A 19,494-nucleotide genomic window follows, 5' to 3' on the forward strand; every position below is an offset into this window, starting at 1 on the left:
TCAAGTATGATCTAGCTAATGAAATAGCCCACATAAAAGAGATGTACTGTGCTTTTCACCTACAGCTCATTTAGGATCGGGGGATACTGACAGAAATAACTAGAGTTTCAATTATTTTTATTATCTCTTTGTCCTTTATTAATAGATGAATCTTTTGTTCTGTGAAATGTCAGAAAATAGCAAAATCTTAATTTCTCAGAGCCCAAAGTTACATTGGGTTGTGGCAAACAGTCCATAACCTGCATATATCTAAAAGTTAACTGTGTGACTAGAAAAGCAGCAAAAAGCAGCAAAGAATAATAAAAAATTTAAAAGGATTTTTACATGAAAAAAATAATTGATTATCAAAAGTCTACAATAAATTTTCAGCAAATGTGTTATAATATGGGAATATGCACTTCTAAAACAGAATATCGAGTGAAATGATAAACGCTTTAAGGTGTGTCCTGCATCATTACCTCTGCAATTTGTAGAGGGAGCCCTGTGTCAAAAATTCCCGGTCAATATTTCCAAATAAATTTGAGCTGAACCAAATTTCTACAAACAGGGGGTCAATAAAGAGCCTAAAGTTAATTTTTGCCTCAGGGCCTCATAGCAGGTTTGTTTGTCCATGCCAACAGCTTCAGTCAATGAGAATGTGTTTGTCTATTGCCTAATTTTTGACATTGCATGTAAATGACCCAGATTGGGTCCATGAACTGTGAAAACCCTCTCAGCAATATAGCATTTTCTGTCTGTTAACAGCCAGATGTCTACTAAAGGATTTAAATTGGGTGAAGCTTTTTGAAGGTTTTTCAAGGTACCCACAAAGCACAGTGTCCCATATTATCTGTGGCCCAATTAAACATTTATGCCGGCCTTAAATTATTATTATTTTAGTGGTATTGACTTAAAAGAAATTTGCATCTCGTCATGACAATTATTCTTTTACAATACCTGAAGTTAGACAACAAACTGCAACGTGTCTGTTTGCCTAATAGATGTTTATCAGGTCCATGTACTTTTGTGTAAGTCCTTTCAAACTCCAGGAGAGTTTCACAACAAAGCTTCAAAGTTACATTAAGGGGGTTTGTTCTAGACTGTTTGGTCTTTGGAAACATGTGAAAATATTGTCCCTGTATATTCTTTCAGTTAAGATACTCCTACAGTACCTTTTATGGGATATTTAAGATTACTGCCTAAACATTTCACAATTACAAAAACAAATCATACTGTCACAACAAAAGAGCATTAAAGCTTTATTTGAGAAAAGTCAGGCACGTGTTAACAAATCATTGCGGATACAGTAACACAGAGAATGTAACATTATGTTTCAGTAGCATGGAAATAGCTACATGTGGAAATAATTAGTCACGTAATGGTTGATTTGCAGGTTGTGGTACTGAAATGTATCTGTTTGTTGGTTGTACTTCTAAAAACTGGTCTACGACAAGATCAATAAGAAAATAGGCATTGCAATTGTTTGGGTCGAGTGTGGGAAATATAGGTAAGGTGCTCGATATTGAATGAGGCGCCACATGGTCCAAGGTCACCCCTAGTTTTTTTGCTAACAGGAATGGAAAGTGTAAGATTTCTCCAGATCTGTTGAGAAGAGGAAAAGACAAAATAATGACTTCAGAATGCAGAGCAGATACGTATTGATGGTGTGTGTGACATGTCTAGGCTACAGAGATACTCTTTAAAAGTGAATCTGTTAAAGTTCTAAGTCCTGTTAATCTAGATTTAACCCACAGTAGTACAGACCTGGTCCACACCAGGTCTGTCCTACTGTGGGTTTCACTGCACTCTCTGAGTGAATTCATGGCATTCATGTACTCCTTTCCCAAAAACTGCTCGTAGGTTGTTCCAGCTTGAACCTCCTGGAGACACTTAGTGGAGTCCTTGAAGAGAAGATTCTTTCCATTGTCTGACTGGAACAGTCTGAATGTGGCACTGCCACTGCTACCAAACTTGGCCTATAAACAAAAAACAAAGCAAAATGAATATTTAAAACTTTCATTTTTAGATTTAATATAGTTATGTTATTTAAACATCCACTTTAAGGTCAGAAATTTATGGAAGCCCATTTCCGCCACTTGGTTGGAAAAAAAAAAGACACAGTATCTCAAAATATTGACTTAGTATCTCCAAATAATGAGAAACTTTATCAAAATATTGACATAGCGTCTCAAAATAATAAGAAACCTTCTCAAAATATTGACTTAGCATTTCAAAATAATAAACTTTCTCTAAATATTGACTTAGTATCTCTAAGTAATGACTTGCTCTCTCAAAATAATGACTTACTATCTCAAAATACTAACGTAGTATCTCAAAATAATGAGAAACGTTATTTCTCATTAGACAATAAAAACACTGGAGCATGAAAAGGTACAAAGTGCAAAAGCAAAATATTTCAGCCAAACAAATGTACTTTTCATGAAGACATTTTCAGTCTTTTCTTCAAAACATACACTTTCTTTTTTATTGTTGTTTCATTAAATCTAGATAATTGTATGGTTCTAATCAGGATTGCTCTTTTTTAAATAATTCCATTGTTCATGTTTAGATTGATGCCAGTACCATACAACTGATGACAGATGAAGACTTAAAGACTTATTTGCCATCACATGGTGATCACCTAGCAGTGTTGGGATTTTGTAGGCGGAAGGAAAACAGCCACAACAACACTCTGCTTTTTGAGCACCTGAAGACAAAATTGGCCAAAAGAAAACCTTGTGATAAAGCAGGCAGCAGCCAAGACCAAAAGGAGCATGCCCAACCAACTCAGAAAAAAAATGCTTTGAAGACAATGAGAAAAATAGAAATTGGATGGATGCATTATGGTAATGAAAAAGAGGCTTTCAAGCAAGTGAGAGCTAAATGAGGAGGGGGGACAAGAAAAGTCAACATCTCAAAGGATGCTCAGAAAAAAAGATTTGATAGAGGAAGCAATTGGCCTGTTCTTTCCAGATGAGAGAAATAATCAGGCATACATAACGGATTTAGAGATTATCAAGAGGTGACAGTTGACGATGTAATCATAGTTGGACAATTGTACACTGACACAAAACTTGCTCTTCTTAGGTTTTATTTAACCACACAGAGAAAAAAAGACAGTTCACACAGTTACAGCGCAGGTTTGGCTCCATCTTTTGAGAAACAATAAAGCTCTCAGATTCAGCCTTCCACTTCTCCTCTCAGTGTTGCTACAGCACAGCCACCTGCTACATTTGAAACAGTCAGCCCTGATGTGATATTTCTTGGGAACACTACAAGTGATGACAATTTTGAATTTTCACTATATTCTTCAGAGGGTGTGAGTGATGATGTTTTTGAGAGTAGCAATCTTGTTTTTATAGGAGACTTATCTGAAAATGAGCGACCAAATTTGCATGATACACTGCCTGTTTCACCACAAACCATGCCATCCAGGGAGAGTGTGAAGAGAATATTAGTTGTTCATAGAGGGCAGGTACTGCCTGAGCTCATAGCACATTTCTGTGATGATGGAATTCAAGAGGTTGACATCAAAATTCAGCTTGTACTGCCAGATGGAACACCTGAGATGGGTTATGATGATGGAGGAGTTCTGAGAGACTGTCTCTCAGAATTTTGGGATGAATTCTACGACCAATGCACAACAGGAAATGCTTTCAAAGTTCCTTTCCTAAGGCATGATTTTGGACAGCAGCAGTGGCATTTGGATTGTGAATGTTCAACTCTCTGGGTTAGTCACTCAAAACAACCATCTTGTCTTGGTAATTCTAAGCAAAATCATCAGACATATCAATTTACACACAAAACCTACAACAACATAATTATCTCATTAGCGTATACAGTAGCATACATTTGTTCTTAGGTACCAAATAATCTTGTTTGTTACACATAAGAGCAAAAAGGAAAGATAGGAATATGTGTTAGAATCATTACAAAAAAACAACTCACAATTCCTCCAAGTGAAATTGATGACTGTATGCCTTTTTTTTTGTTTTGCATGAGAAAGATTTCCACATTGTTGCCGTACCTGTTACCATTACGATACCACGTACTGTGTTGTCGTGTTCTTTTATTGACAACGTATTGAACAATGTAGCACTGTACTGTTACTGTGTATATGGTGCACGCTGTTACAGATGCATCTCTGCATAAAGGACATGTGTAAGGTAATCTGTCACTCTGGCAAAAAGCAATTGAAGCAATTGAAAGTAAGATACTTTGTTGGGTTGTATAAGGCTATAGAGACAGAGGGCTACAAAAAAATCAGCCCATATGTATCCACCATAAATGCCTGTATTTCAGATGTTGTGAAATAAACAATTCAGGGCATATTTATATACTGTGGTAGGCCTTTAGCTTTTTCTCAAAGCACATACTTTATTCCTCCAGCCCATCTATAATCATTTGATGAAGTCTTAGATAAAGGTAAGTAATTTCATACACATCATCAGACATTGCCAGGTTGTGCTCAGCCATAAGTTCCATACATAAGTGAAACACATCCTCATCACAAGGATAGTCCTTAAAACAACTGTCCTCGCGACATATTTCTACCTTCACTTTATCAGCTGGCTACAAGAAATTCTGAGCCCCATAAAGGTTGGGAACTGTATACATTATGGAAGGGCAACCGTGAGGAGACCGAGGATTGTGGGTTGTTCTTATGCGATGGTCATTCCAGGGAGTTACAACTGCATCAAGCTCCTCCTATACAACCGACCGAAAAAGAGTGAAAACGTTTGTTAGAAAGTAATTTGTGTGCCGTATTTGTCATAGTTCTGTGTTGACAAGCAATAGATATTTAGGATTCTGTACCTGTATTGTATTTTGGAAGCAAAACTGGATCAGTGATTTATCAATGAAGCTGTCAACAAAAAAGCCATCTTCTCTCAGCTGGTCGAAATGGTCCATCTAAAACTGGGTGCATTCTGTCCTCAAGGTGCACCACCAACATTCAGTCCGTTGATTGCCAGTACTTGGACCTAAAGTGACACACTGTATACCATTCTCATCCTCAATGTTGGGCCGAAACCTTTGCATTACTGCAAAATGGGTATTCTCAGCACCATGATCTAACCAGACTTTTTGTGTACATCCATTGTTTTTGGTCACAGCATCTATAAAATAACCTACAATAATACGAGGGTCATTGTTGGTTTTGTATGCTTCTAGCCATATCATTTTCCTTGAGAAGCCATCTATGTAACCACTGATACATATGCCATAAGGCTTTAATTTGTCATACCCATCTACATGCCATACATAGTTTGGCCCATGACTGATATACATGCGCCGTCTCAAACGGTTGCGAGCACGCAGATCTACCCCATTCATGTCCATCAGTCGCATCAGTTGACGCACAGTTTCTCTGTCAGTAATTATCCCGGCCATCCAACATTTCTGGTGCATCCATCTGTAGCCGTGCTGTTTGCCGGACATTTGTAGTTGTTGGTCAATAAAGAATGCCACCTTCATCTGTCTTATTTTTTCTCCGCCAAAGCTGGTTCTTTTGCAGCTTTCTCTCTAGGGTCCGGAGGCTTACTTTGATATCATGAGATTCCTCCAAAACCACTAAAATTTCATGATTTGTAAATCCACGTCTAAAGTAGTTTTCAATTATGGTATCCATTTGGGTCTACTAAGCTTTGTCTCACCCACCTGCTTCTGTTGCTTTGGCGCATGTGAGGAAGCAGCACAGAGGCCCTATGCAAGTTAGTATCCGAGTTTTCTCAATATTTTCAGATACTAACTCATTATTGTGAGATAGTAAGTCAATATTTTGAGATACTAACGCCTTATTTTGAGATACTAACTCATAATATTGAGATACTAACTCATTAATTTGAGATAGTAAGTCAATATTTTGAGATACTAACGCCTTATTTTGAGATACTAACTCATTACATTGAGATACTAACTCATTATATTGAGATACTAACTCATTATTTTGAGATAGTAACTCATTATTTTGAGATACTAAGTCAATATTTTGAGATACTAACTCATTATATTGAGATACTAAGTCAATATTTTGAGATACTAACTCATTATATTGAGATACTAAGTCAATATTTTGAGATACAAACTCATTATATTAAGATACTAACTCATTATATTGAAATACTAAGTCAATATTTTGAGATACTAACTCATATTGAGATGCTAACTCAATATTTTGAGATACTAACTCATTATATGGAGATACTAACTCATTATTTTGAGATACTTAGTCAATATTTTGAGATACTAACTCATATTGAGATACTAACTCAATATTTTGAGATATTAAGTCAATATTTTGAGATACTAACTCATTATATTGAGATACTAACTCATATTGAGATACTAACTCATTTTGAGATACTATGTCAATATTTTGAGATAAGTCAATATTTTGAGATACTAACTCATTATATTGAGATACTAACTCATTATTTTAAGATACTAAGTCAATATTTTGAGATACTAAGTCAATATTTTGAGATACTAACTCATTATATTGAGATACTAAGTCATTATTTTAAGATACTAAGTCAATATTTTGAGGTACTAACTCATTATATTGAGATACTAACTCATTATTTTGAGATGCTAAGTCAATATTTTTGAGACACTAAGTCAATATTTTGAGACACTAAGTCAATATTTAGAGATGCTAAGTCAAAATTTTGAGAAAGTTTCTCATTATAATGACTTATAAGCAACTTCTTTTTTTACATCAAGTGGCGGAAATGGGCTTCCATAGAGAAATGGGCTACCATAGTTTTTAATATAACTGGGACAAAAAAGACTCAAATCTCAAACACCAGATTTTTTTTACATTAAAAGAAATAACTGAACCAGATGTGGCCTATTAATTAATTCAATTATTCCAAAGTTAAGGATGAGTACAGATTTGACACTAACTTCATTAAACTGCAAAGAGTCCACACTATGCCCAATTAAACATATGATTAAATATCAATTAAACAGTCCTTTCTTCCATCAACTTGGAAGGTGGCCACAATTATACTAATTTAAACTTAGAACAAAACATGGGTTCTATACAAGTTCACCTGGCAGATCTAATGGTCTACCATCACCGTCATTAATGGTGCCCACGTTTCAATGAAAAGATCCCTCTGTAATCTCAATGAGTATGTAATTTTTTCCATATTATAGATACTTAACATTGTTAGCCATTCAGCTTGATTTGGCGACTCCTTTTTAAGCCATTTTATTGTAATTGCCGCTACCAATAATATCTGTAATAAATACATCTTTTTCCTATTATGTATCACATCTGGTTTCATCCCTAAAATTGCTATCAGGGGGTCTCTAATCAGTTCAACGTTCAATACTTTATTAATATATATAAAAATGTATTTCCAAAAGTTTTCTAACACTGGGCATTGCCAAAACAGCTCCTCACTCATTTCGAGCTGTAGCTCCCTGATCCACTTGTCTTTCACATAAAATTAATTCTCTTTTGTCAGTGAAGCAATGATTCTATAAACATTGGTTATTGGTTTCCTCAGATGTTCTCGCCCCCTGAATTTTCATTAACTACTGTTCTAAAAGGGAGGGCTCTGTTAATCTGTTCCACTTTGGGTGTTTGAGTATGAAGCTCCTTAATTGTAGATACCTGAAAAAATCTGTTCTTGGTAATTTAAAATCTGTTCTCTGTAATTTAAAATCTGTTCTCAGTTGGTCAAATGATTTGAAGTTGTTATTATTAAGTAACTGGTGAACATAATGGAGGTTCAAAAGTTTCTTTTAAATGAATAAATAAAAATAAAACAGTAATTAGCTTAGTTCACAGGTAAATGTCCTGCATGCAAAATCTTACTTAGCCTAAGTCAAAATTCAGTACTATTTGCACATTTAACTTACAGTATCAAGAGTAAAAGTATATATGGAACTGAATGGCTCCTGTTAGTGTTTTAATATTCTTATATATCATATTATTGTATTATTATTACTATTTCATTGATGTGTAAACAGCTTTTTACTCTTGTAGTTGGTCAAGGTGGAGCTAATCCTACCTAACTAGGTGGTTGGTTTGTATACGTTATAGTAAATCAATTGTTTTATCAGTAAACTTGTAATTTACAGAAGGAGAAGGAGAAGAAGATCATGAAAGGAATGACTGCAGTGCACATTATACTTGAAGAAATTGACATTCGACAATAAAGACTTGCTTGCTGGGTCACATAACATGGAAGCTACTGAAATAAAGCTGTTTTTTCCATAAAATAGAAAGAATTATTTCTAGAAAATAGTTGAATTATATTTAATATTTGGCTCATCTGGCTTTTGGTTAGGCTCATTTGCCCAATGTAGTACTATAATTAGGCATTGGTTTAGAGTCTCTATGTCACATAACATGGAAGGTTTTGAAAAAGAAAATTTTTTTTCCCCCCATTAAATATTAATATAAAATAGACTATACACTCAAATCTAGTATGAAGGGGTGTGTCTCATTTGCCCAGTACAGTTGTACAATTCGGCAAGCTACTGAAAAAAGTTATGATTTTTCCATAACACTATTATAACAATAGTAATTTATTGATGGTCCCTAAACCAACCCCCTGTGGTTAAGAGTGAGCCCTGGAGGTGGAAACTGAGTAAGAAGACGTTACCAGACCTTCTCCAGCTGCCACAGCAGCACCGGTCGAAGCCTGAAATATCTGAAATGTTGTTTTTGTACATTTCTAGGTACTCTGTTCTGCTAATAGCTCTGGTTCAGACTGTCTTTGCCACTGATCAGAATGAGCCATTTTGAGTATCTGAACACAGGCTAAAGGGTTTTGTAATGTCTTTTTATGGTAAGCTTCAGCACTCTGTCTCTCTCTCTAGACATAGCCTATGAAAAGTGCAATGAGAACTTTTATTATGAATTGGTATATAAATAAAATTAAACTGAATTATTCATATTTTTTTTATATTTTTTTATTCATTTATTTTATATTTTAAAAGAAAAACATTTTTTAAGTATTTCTTCTGCAGAAAAGTGTCCCTTTTGCATGATATATTATTATATAGCACAAGCATTTTACTGTTGTAGCAGGTGGAGATAGAATTTATTTACAATTTAGTACTGTAGTTTCTAACCTCCAGATAGCCACAAGATAAATCTGAGCAGTTGTGAGACGACTAAGGTTGTACATATGAAGAAACAACTTCAACTGTGCCAAAGTATCTATTGCCTCATTTTGAGACTTTGCAAATAAGTGATTAGATTGGACCCATGTAAATCTTTTCATTTTCTGTCTGTTAATCGGCAGATGTCAAGATTTTGGATTGGGTGGAGCTTTTCTTGAAGGCTTTTCAGAGTACCCAAAAAGCACAATGTCCCATATCATCTGTCTCCCAATCATAGGTCGCAATGAAACATTTGTATTTCCAACAGTATGTACCTTTTATGGGAAATTTAAGATGACTGCCTAATCATTACACAGTTACAAAAACAAATCATACTGTCACCACAAAAGAGCATTAAAAAGGCTTTATTTGAGAAAAGTCAGGCACGTGACAAAACATCAAAACATCATGGATCCAATGACACAGGTAATGTAACATTATGTTTCGACAGTATGAAAATAATTACATGTGGACATAATTGATCACATAATAGTTGATTTGTATGTTTTGGTATTGAAATGAATCTGTTTGTTGGTTGTACTTCTAAAAACTGGTCTACAACAAGATCATTAAGAAAATAGACATTGCAATTTTTGGGTCGAGTGTGGGAAATGTGGGTAAGGTGCTCGAATCACTGAGGGCTGTATGAGGCACCATATGGTCCAAGGTCACCACTAGTTTTTTTGCTGACAGCTATGGAAAGTGCAAGATTTCTCCAGATCTGTTGAGAAGAGGAAAAGACAAAATAATGACTTCAGAATGCAGAGCAGACACGTATTGATGGTGTGTGTGTGACATGTCTAGGCTACAGGGATACACTTTAAAAGTGAATCTGTTAAATTACTAAGCCCTGTTAAATTTAACCCACAGTAGTACAGACCTGGTGTGGTTTCACTGCACTCTCTGAGTGAATTCATGGCATTCATGTACTCATTTCCCAAAAACTGCTCATAGGTTGTTCCAGCTTGAACATCCTGGAGACACTTAGTGGAGTCCTTGAAGAGAAGATTCTTTCCATTGTCTGACTGGAACAGTTTGAATGCAGCATCACTGCCCATACCATACTTGGCCTATAAATAAAAAAAGCAAAATGAATATTTAAAACATTTATTATTTAGAACTAATCTAATTATGTTATTTAAACAGCCACATCAAGGTCAGAAATTAATTGGGGGTTAGGGGAATTTTAAAATATACTGTTGAAAGTGAGGAATGTGCCTGTAAAATTGTAATTAACTGTGTTAAACTACAAATCAAGTGGCAAATAGATAATAAGCAGTAAATATGTATTACTTCATAGTTCAATGCAAAAACACTTCCTCAAAAATCTTCCTAAAAATCTGATAAAGTGGGAAAAAACATCCATCTAAAAAAATGTAATCCCAGTCAATGTAATGTAATATTTTGTAATGCAAACAAACAAAAATTAAAAACGGCCTAAAAAAATCACCACTGACCTGCTGGTCCTTGAGAATGCGGACCACTTTGCTGTGGCTTTCCGGACGAGTCACCACAGCGTGCGCAGGCACCTTAGCCAGGTGACAAGAGGCGTAGTCAGTTATCGGCACTGGACCCTTCCCGGGGCAGATCAGCTCGTACTGAGCAGAATTCAGATTACTAGCCCATGTTGGACCGTTGCCTTTGACAAGAAGAGATGGCATGAAAGACTGTTGTAGTTTTAAACGCAGTCGTAGTTGAGATAAAAACAGGTCAATGTCTCTTACCATCACTGTTTTCTGAAACAGTTGTGTGTTTGATGAAGGCAACATCGCCGGCACCCTCAACCAGACATCTATAATGATATGCAAAACATCAGTAATGTGAAGATGAAGCTTCCACCCTGAGCAAGGTGCTCTGGCTGAGTAATTAAAGGAAAAGGTTGACATTTTTTGAAATATGCTTCTTCGCTTTGTTTTCAAAAGTGATCTGAAAAGACTGATAAATTCTCTTGTTTGTATTGAGTGCAGAACTGGAGTTATTAAGCAGTTAGCTTAGGTTAGCATGAACTCTCTGAATGCCTGGCTCTCTCAAAAACTTCAGAAATATGGCTAAACAGCCATAAAGCTTAATTAATGCAATGTATCTTATGTTTTTAAACCGTGCACAAACAGAAGTGTAAAAACTATATTCTAGGTAAAAAACAGCCAGTTGTAACCTTTTTATATACAGTCTATGGTTGTAACCTGTGGAGAAGCAGCAAAAAAGTGCTGAGTGGATAGATAAACTGTTGTTTAAGCTATTGTAGCACAAAAGTACCCCTAAAAACACAAATGATCATTTTTACATTTCTGTCTATATACAAATAAGCAAAGGCACGTGTTTACCAAAAATGTCTTAACTTACATGCACATAAAATTTTATGTAGAAAATAACTGCTGGGTCCTACCTAAAGGCTCCAGCATAGCCGTAGTACTGCTCATCAGCACTGGCTTTGCACTTGGATTCCTCTCCCACAGCTTTGCGACTGCCGACACACTGAGTACAGAATGGAGAGGTGGGATCTGATCCGGGGGCACAGCCACTACTGAAGAACTTAGCTGAGCAGAGGAGGAGAGCGGTCAGAATGGTTTGGTGTTGTTACGCTCAGAGGTGTGGAAAGGAAATTACATCTCCTAAAAATTACATTTCTTCTTTGATCAAGTTAGGGAAAGATTTAGATTTTATTTTTTAACCAAAACCATTGTCTTTCCCTTAATCAAGTGCTTCAAGTTGCCTAAACATACTGTGACAATAAAATTGTCTAGTTTTCACTAGTGGATTTTGTTGGCAGACAAATGAAATATCTGACCATTTGGCTTTGCAGGTGCTGTACGTTCAAGAAGGTTCTTTTTTAATGTATGTGCGATTTCAGATTAGCAGTATATATATAGAATATTTAGGAGAAGCAGTATGCAGACACTTACTGAAGTCACAGTCATTGTTATTTAGTTTGTGTACGTGACCCATGGGGATGTTCCAGCCAGCAGTTCTGCCAACGCCAGTGTGGCAAGACTTTTTGCCCCGCAGGTTGTCCCAGGTCACCCCTGAACCCTTCTTCACCACAGCAACAGCATAGTAAGACGAGGCTACGGCTACAAGAGTGGAAGTACAGAAGGAGATGAATCAGGCAAATCAGAAAATTATTTGTCATAGGTCATGTAATTTAAAGTTAATGTCAGAGCTGGGAGATACAAAAACATAATGTTAAGACTAGAAGGGTAACGCTTTATTCTGCTTCATAATTTACAAATAATTTCCATTAAGTTTCCTGAAAAGAACTATGTGATTTGAGAAAATAGTGTTCAATTGGTACACTTCCAATAAAATCATTCTAGCTAGCATAATCTAGAAAATCTTTTAGTCAGTGCACAGCAGGTCAACTGAACATGGCAACATGTGATATTGTCTACAGCGAGTGATGCATACAACGCTGAAAAAGGATAGAAGGAGACTAAAGTTTCCAATAATAAATTAATAGTGAATGAATATGTACATTTTCGAGTAGTATTTTATTGTGGATCAGCCTAAGGAACACCTGTGCAATACCCATGCTGTCTGATCAGCATCTTGATATGCCACACCTGTGATTTGGATGGATTTCCTCGGCAAAGGAGAAGTGCTCACTAACACAGATTTTGACAGATTTGAGAACAATATTTGAGAGAAATAGGCCTTTTGTGTACATAGAGAGTCTTAGATCTTTGAGTTCAGCTCATGATGAATGGGGGCAAAAACAAAAGTGTTATGTTTATATATTGTTCATTGTAATTGCATTCAAATGTAGCTTCTTTTTCAAGAAAAAATCCTACTTGTCTTATAATTAACACCAAATTACATAGCTCAGTCCAAACGTCCCCACAATTTATTAGGAAGTGAGGGACACATTAGCTCAGTGTTACTGACTACATGTTGTCTGGGATTTATTGTAATATACAGTATCTCACAAAAGTGAGTACACTCCTCACATTTCTGTAAATATTTGATTATATCTTTTCATGTGACAACACTGAAGAAATGACACTTTGCTACAATGTAAAGTAGTGAGTGTACAGCTTGTATAATAGTGTAAATTTGCTGTCCCCTCAAAATAACACATCAATGTCTATATCACTAGAAGGAACAGAAATGTTGTACAGTTATTACCTCCAGTTGTGCTGCACTGCGCTGTGGAGACGGACAGAAATGCAAATATTACTCATGTAGAAAAGAAAAGATAAAACACAGGATTGTGTGTGATGATTTTGGTGTTGTCCAGGCCTCATACCTTCATTGTACTGCTCCACCATAGCAGGAACCAGACCACACTTCCCAGCTGTGTACACCTGTCCTCCATCCACTGCCATTGCATCAGCCTCTTTACGCTACAGGATAATCAAGACAACAGATAATAAAAGAAACAAAATGAGGCAAAGAATTCTCAAACAAGCTCCTATATTTTCATCCATGTTTTACCATAATCTTTTTCAGGCACTCATCAACTGTGGGGGCATTCTGGCATTCAATGGAGGTGGTGCCATCTTCACCAATACTGTTGATGCTCCATGTGTCACACTTGGTGGTCTCAGCGTGGCCCACAGCGCACCATTTGATGGCAGTGGATGAAGTGCTTTCAGCCTGCTCTGGAAAGTGAAGTGAAACATAACTACAAACCAGTGTCTTCCATCTAATATGTGTTTGTCTGATGGTTTTGTATGTGTGTTTTATCTTCTATTTTTGTCTTATGTTTACGGTACCTCTCTTAAGGGAACGGACAATGCTCATGTACTCAGCACCCAAATACAGGAAGGAATCTGTGTTAGCGGGCAGCTGCACCAGCTTCACAGTTGAGTCCTTGAATATCAGGTTTTTGGCAGGTGCGTAGGCTTCAGAGGAGAAGAGGTTAAAGTCCTGAAAAGACAAAAAGTAAGCAAATTCATTATGTAAGCTCTGAAACACAAATGTACAACTGTACTACTTTATCATTGCTCCCTCTTCCAACTTATCATGCAGTCAACACTACTTCTGGCTCTTTGAGCAGTATAAAATATTTTGTATTGTACCTGCACTGAATTGAGGTTTGTCCAGATTAATTCCGCCAGCTGTGGGTCCTTCCGGGTGACAACAGCATGAGCTGGTACTTTGGCCAAGTGGCAGGTTTTATAGCTGTCGATAGGTGCTCTGGTGTTATCCTTGCACAGCAGCTCATAGTTGGCCTTTTCGGAGTCTGAAAGAGTGCCACAACAATGATTTAAATGTTTTTTTCTTTTTCTTTTCCAGTAATCCAGTTTTAAATAAACTCTCACTACCACATTTTGTTATGTCAAAGTTTATGTTTTAGCAAAGGAACATTTTGCTTATATAGACATATACCACAAGATTTATAACAGTTATGGCAATTATAAACAAGAGTGAGAATCTTAGCTGTGATTTTGAATCCAAGTGACATTTAACAGTAAAAATTAACTTCATAATGTTTTGTAAAGACTAAAGCTAAAACTCAGCACATGACAACAGTGCTTTTGTTATGAGATATGAAAATATCTAGTATTGTATATCTAAGATTTTGGAATTTAACTGAAATATGAGTTTGTATTTTATAGTCATAACACACATTTGAAACAACTGACCAGCTTACTTGGCTGACCGTACTGTGGGTCACTAAGTCAATACATATTAGAATAGATGATCGTGTGTTACTGACCAGGTACAGTGAGATGCTTCACAAAAGCCACTTCTCCAGCGTCATCCACCAGACACCTATTAAGTAGACCAATCCAAAGGCATCAGCATTAGAGGTTTGCTTGTTGCCAAAAGCATTTTATACTTCCACAGAGAGAATAGGTTTATGTGACAGGATTACAGGCTGAGCTGTGACAGGTTATCATGTTTGGAAGATGAATGTGTAGAGGTTGATAGGTGACAGTAAAAGGCAAAGTAGAACTGAGAAGGATCAAAGAAAGACTGATACTGACTGAAAGGCTCCGGCGTAGTCATAGTAAGGCTCCTTGTGGGACCTGGAGCAGTCTCCCTTGCACAGCTGACACAGTTTGGGGATTGTTGCCCCTGGTGCACAGCTGGCTGCGAAGTAGTTGCTCACCGCTGCAAAAAAATAAATAAAATAAAGCAGGGCCATAGCAAGATTTTTATAAATATTGAGATTATGAGTCCCAATCTCTGCAACGCCAATTGGAAGATGCAAAAGCTGTTTCAGCACACAAACAACAAATAACAAAAAATGTAGGTGAGGAAATATAGAATACTTTTCTTTTTGTTGATCTTAAAGTAAAAAGTCAATGGCTATAAGGACACTCAAACTGTCAACATTATGTTTAATTGTCTGATTTGGGACACTTCACTCTGTGATCAGTGGTGACGTGTTAAGTGGTAACTTTTATTTGATTGATTGTGCTTAACATTTGTGTGGCTCACCCGCATCCAGAGTGCTGTCATCAGTGCCTCCCCACAGAATCAAATCCTTGGACAGCAGAGTTCCTATGGGAATGTTCCAGCCTGCAGATTTCCCCAACCCAGTGTGGCAGGATTTCTTCCCCCCGAGGTCTCTGAAGACAAATCCACTGTTCTTCTTCACCACCGCAACAGCGTAGTAACAGGTCTCTGAAGCTGGATGTATGCAGAACAAGTTTCAGCAAAAAGTTACCACATGTAGCTCATTCAAAATGCTAGAGGTCCTTTTTCTTTTCTTTTTTTATCAGTAAAGATGACAGCTGATTAGTAAACTTACAGGTGCCGTAGTCCTCAGCAATAATAGGATGAAGGTCGTAGTTGTTCAGTCCAGCGGTGTAGATATCTCCGCCATCCAAAGTGATGGCATCTGCTTCACCAGCCTGATAAAAAAAACGAACACAAATTGTTAACAACAAGCAGAATGATGTTTGATCTCTCAGCTCAAAAATATGTGGAGAATGTTTGGATGCATATTTTCTTGGTAATTAAATGGAAAATTCCAAATTAATTCATGTACTGCTCTTGTAGACAATGTTGAGATTTGTGTACTTTGCGGAATACTTTAATTTAAGGCTACTTTAAACTTTTACCCCACTACATTTCAAAGTGAAATAATGTACTTATTGCTCTTCTACATAGCTGCCGATTGTTATTTCATATATATTTAAGATTTTACAAACAAAACACATGATCAGTTTATGAAATATGATGCAGTTCAAAGTTAAGATACCAGACAGTATATAAAACAGTTACATTATCTCCACCAGTTAAAAGATGCTTTTTTAATATATTATATATTAAGATTATTATATCTGGCATAATACTGTTCTTGAACATATTATATTATTATTAATATAATAGTACCTTTACCTTCGATACTTTATTTTGCTAATAATACTTATGTACTTAGACTTGTACTTGCTTTGGAGTATTTTCACATTTTGGCAGTCGTAGAAAGTAACAATTTACTCAACTACTGTACAATTCTGAGGTACTTGTAGTTTACTTGAGTATTTCCATTTTATCCATATTACATTTCAAAATGTAATATTGTACTTTTCACTCCCTTTTTTTCTGACAACTAGGCTATAATTACTACTTAAAAGCCCAATCATATTATAAAATGTAATGCTCTGTTAGTGATTAAACTACCATATATAAAGTAGCCTTGTCAAAAATAACTGTTGTTTACACATTATTTTTACCTATTGATAATTTTACACAAGTAAATTATCTGAATCCTTCTTCCACCACTGCTTCTATCATCAAAAATATTAATTCAGATATTAATTGATTATCTATTTTATAGGCTGAAAGATTCAAACATTGAGACTGACGCTATGAATAAAAATGTTAATATAATTATTTATTGGGCACATTTCATAAAGTGTGTATCTATGTTCTGACTAATGAGACTCTCCTAACCTTAATAGCAGTGATGCAGTCGATGGTGTTTTCCTTCTTCACGCAGGAGAACGCGGGCGCTTTGGCTACCAGATCCAAACATTTCCGATATTCTTGCTCTGATTTGACGCACCACTTCACCTTGTCAGCGGGGGCCGCGAACACGGTGGCTGCCAAATGCAAATGGAGAAAGAACAGTGCAGATACATTGAGCGCTTAGTGAACACATGGTTATAAGATGACTGGAGAGTTTGAAATTGTCTTTACCGAGGCATCCGAGCAGCGCCACAAGGAGGAGAGTCTTCATGCTGGACGGCGAGGTCTCCAGGTCAGCAGAGCAGAGTGTGGGGGGCGCAGCTCAGGCTTTTATAGCAAACCTCTGACTGAACTGAACAGGGAGGGGGGAATAAATGCCACAGTTTGCTCATGTTTCCTAACGTGTGCGTGGGCGCGCGCGCGCATGTACGTGTGCTGGTACACTAGGTGGCACAGAAACAGAGAGATTGCATATCCGAAATTTCCACACAATGGGAATTCACACAGCCATTCATTTGGAACTATTCAACAGTTGTTTGCACATTAAATCATCCAGAAGAGCAGAAACGACTTTAATACAATACAAAGCATTATTCAAGTGAAAAGGTAATGCAAGCACATTCTGAATCTAAATTCTAAATATTTTCTGTTTTTATATTTGTATGTTGTTTTGTATGTTTTACCACTGTTTCCCACACTTTAACCCTAAGTTAAATAAAGAATTCAACAACTAAAAAAACAAATACTCTATTACAAGTAAATGTCCTGCAATTAAAATCTTACATAAGTTCAGTATGAACTGCAAAAAATTCTGTTTCATTAATGTGTAAGCAGCATTTTACTCTTAGTTGGTCAAGGTGGAGCTAATCTTAACAATAATCATATGTTTTATAAGTACAATCATAATTTACAAAATAACCAGCTGACAAATGCAGTGCAGTAAAAAGTAAAACAATTTCCTCAGTACTACTTGAGTAAAAGTACTTTTTATGTTACATTCCACCACTGGCATTTACAAATCTTTTTTTTGCAAATGTGGTCTACTCTTCTTCTGCTGCTTCATATCTTTATCCCAAAATTACACTATATTTGCCATCAGCCCTATTGTAACCAGTCAGGCAGAAAGGTAAATGGCCCTCTCGCATTAGTCACCACAATAGTCAAAAGAAAAAGGCAAAAGCTTGTGAAAATTTGCATTTATCAAAATATTTTACTCAGAACAGCTGCAGCGTGACCCATTTAAGAGACGTGTTTAGATAGTCAGTGTTACACAACATGAGCAAAGGTTCCCGTTGATTTGTAAATTGAATCGATAACATCCCCTTTGATTTTTTCATCTGCCACATTTTGAAAAATCACCCCTTAACCTTCACAATAGCTTCCGTGGGGCAACAGTGGAAAATCCAGGATGTAAAACTGGACCTGTGGCTTGATTCCCTTCATTCGTTTACCTTAGATAACAAGAGGGATTTGTGTGGCAGGTATCAAGATTTCAATGTGATATTTCTTAAGCGAAGAGCCAAAGTATAAATTACAATTCAGGCTGAAGTCTAGCAAAATAGTTGATCAAATCTATTTGACAGAGCCTGTAGTCAGGTGATTGCACCATCCTGCAGCCAAACTCTTTTTTGTTATAACTAATTGAAGAGGCTTTTACAAAGATGTCTTTTATTGTTAACCTCTTCCTTGTCTCTCTCTGTCCACTCATTTCTCCTTGTTCAATACACTGCTTTGTTCTCTATTGTTCTTTGAACTTCTTTGTATTAAGGATTTTTTTTTTATGTGCTATTGTGTCTGCAGCTTTCCGTCATAATACTTACTCAGTCATTACACAAATATATAAAATGAAGAATTTAAATCAGTATAGACTCAACTACAGAGATACGAGTGACTATGAAATCTGGAAATTTCACTTTTAAGCATTTTGACCTGTAAGGCAAATATAAGCACAGAAAGCTTGAGTGGGGTTTCCCAACATTGCCAGGGAAAAGAAGAATAAGAAATATGGGCATACTGAACCAAAAGCCATAAAAACTTTCAATTCATGAATTCTGAGCACATATTTCTTTCTTGGTAGTTCTATTTTAAGGACTTAGCTTTCTTACATTTAAAACTGTGAGTACTGTCAGCTGGGTATTTTGATGGTGGGTTTAATGCTCAGTTAGTGGTTCAAATTTGTCAAACATGCAGCTTAAAATGAGTATCTAGTGGCAGACAACTGAACCAGTGACGTTAATATTCAGATGATTTGGTATATAGACATTTATCAGTGTGTACTCAGCTGAATAGTCAATAACACATTAAAACCTATGATATCTTGAAACATGTTTGAATCTTAAGTAAATGAAAAGACACTTCAAAAGAGATTCTTTTTAATAGTGAAACTATCACATTATGCAACCACTCAAGGTGTTTTATTCAGGTTTTTATCAAGCTACAGTCGGTGGAAAGCAGTTAGAGACCCAAGATATTTAAGGAGAGGAGTAAAGGTAATAAAAAGTAGTATTGTTTGTGGTATTCTTTCCATGT

At 36.2% G+C, this 19,494-nt stretch overlaps 1 protein-coding gene and 1 long non-coding RNA gene across 2 annotated transcripts; one reads left to right on the plus strand and one right to left on the minus strand.

Annotated features, from left to right (window-relative positions):
• The first annotated feature begins 3,694 nt into the window (after positions 1–3,694).
• Positions 3,695–5,453, plus strand: LOC123972202. The gene is made up of 2 exons (XR_006825382.1): positions 3,695–4,404; positions 4,548–5,453. It is a non-coding gene; the product is annotated as an uncharacterized LOC123972202 (long non-coding RNA).
• A 3,998-nt stretch (positions 5,454–9,451) lies between these two features.
• tfa (transferrin-a) lies at positions 9,452–17,322 on the minus strand. The gene is made up of 17 exons (XM_046051498.1): positions 17,197–17,322; positions 16,951–17,099; positions 15,803–15,905; positions 15,490–15,681; positions 15,033–15,159; positions 14,762–14,817; positions 14,121–14,284; positions 13,815–13,968; positions 13,534–13,700; positions 13,346–13,442; positions 13,225–13,245; positions 12,006–12,173; positions 11,489–11,639; positions 10,827–10,894; positions 10,560–10,741; positions 9,983–10,172; positions 9,452–9,823 (listed from the first exon to the last, which is right to left on the minus strand). Exons 1-17 carry the CDS (start codon positions 17,234–17,236, stop codon positions 9,777–9,779), a joined length of 2,076 nt encoding a protein of 691 aa, XP_045907454.1. The 5' UTR covers positions 17,237–17,322; the 3' UTR covers positions 9,452–9,776.
• Positions 17,323–19,494: the final 2,172 nt, after the last annotated feature.

The sequence above is a fragment of the Micropterus dolomieu genome, linkage group LG06 (assembly GCF_021292245.1).
Source record: "Micropterus dolomieu isolate WLL.071019.BEF.003 ecotype Adirondacks linkage group LG06, ASM2129224v1, whole genome shotgun sequence".
Taxonomy (NCBI): Eukaryota; Metazoa; Chordata; class Actinopteri; order Centrarchiformes; family Centrarchidae; genus Micropterus; species Micropterus dolomieu.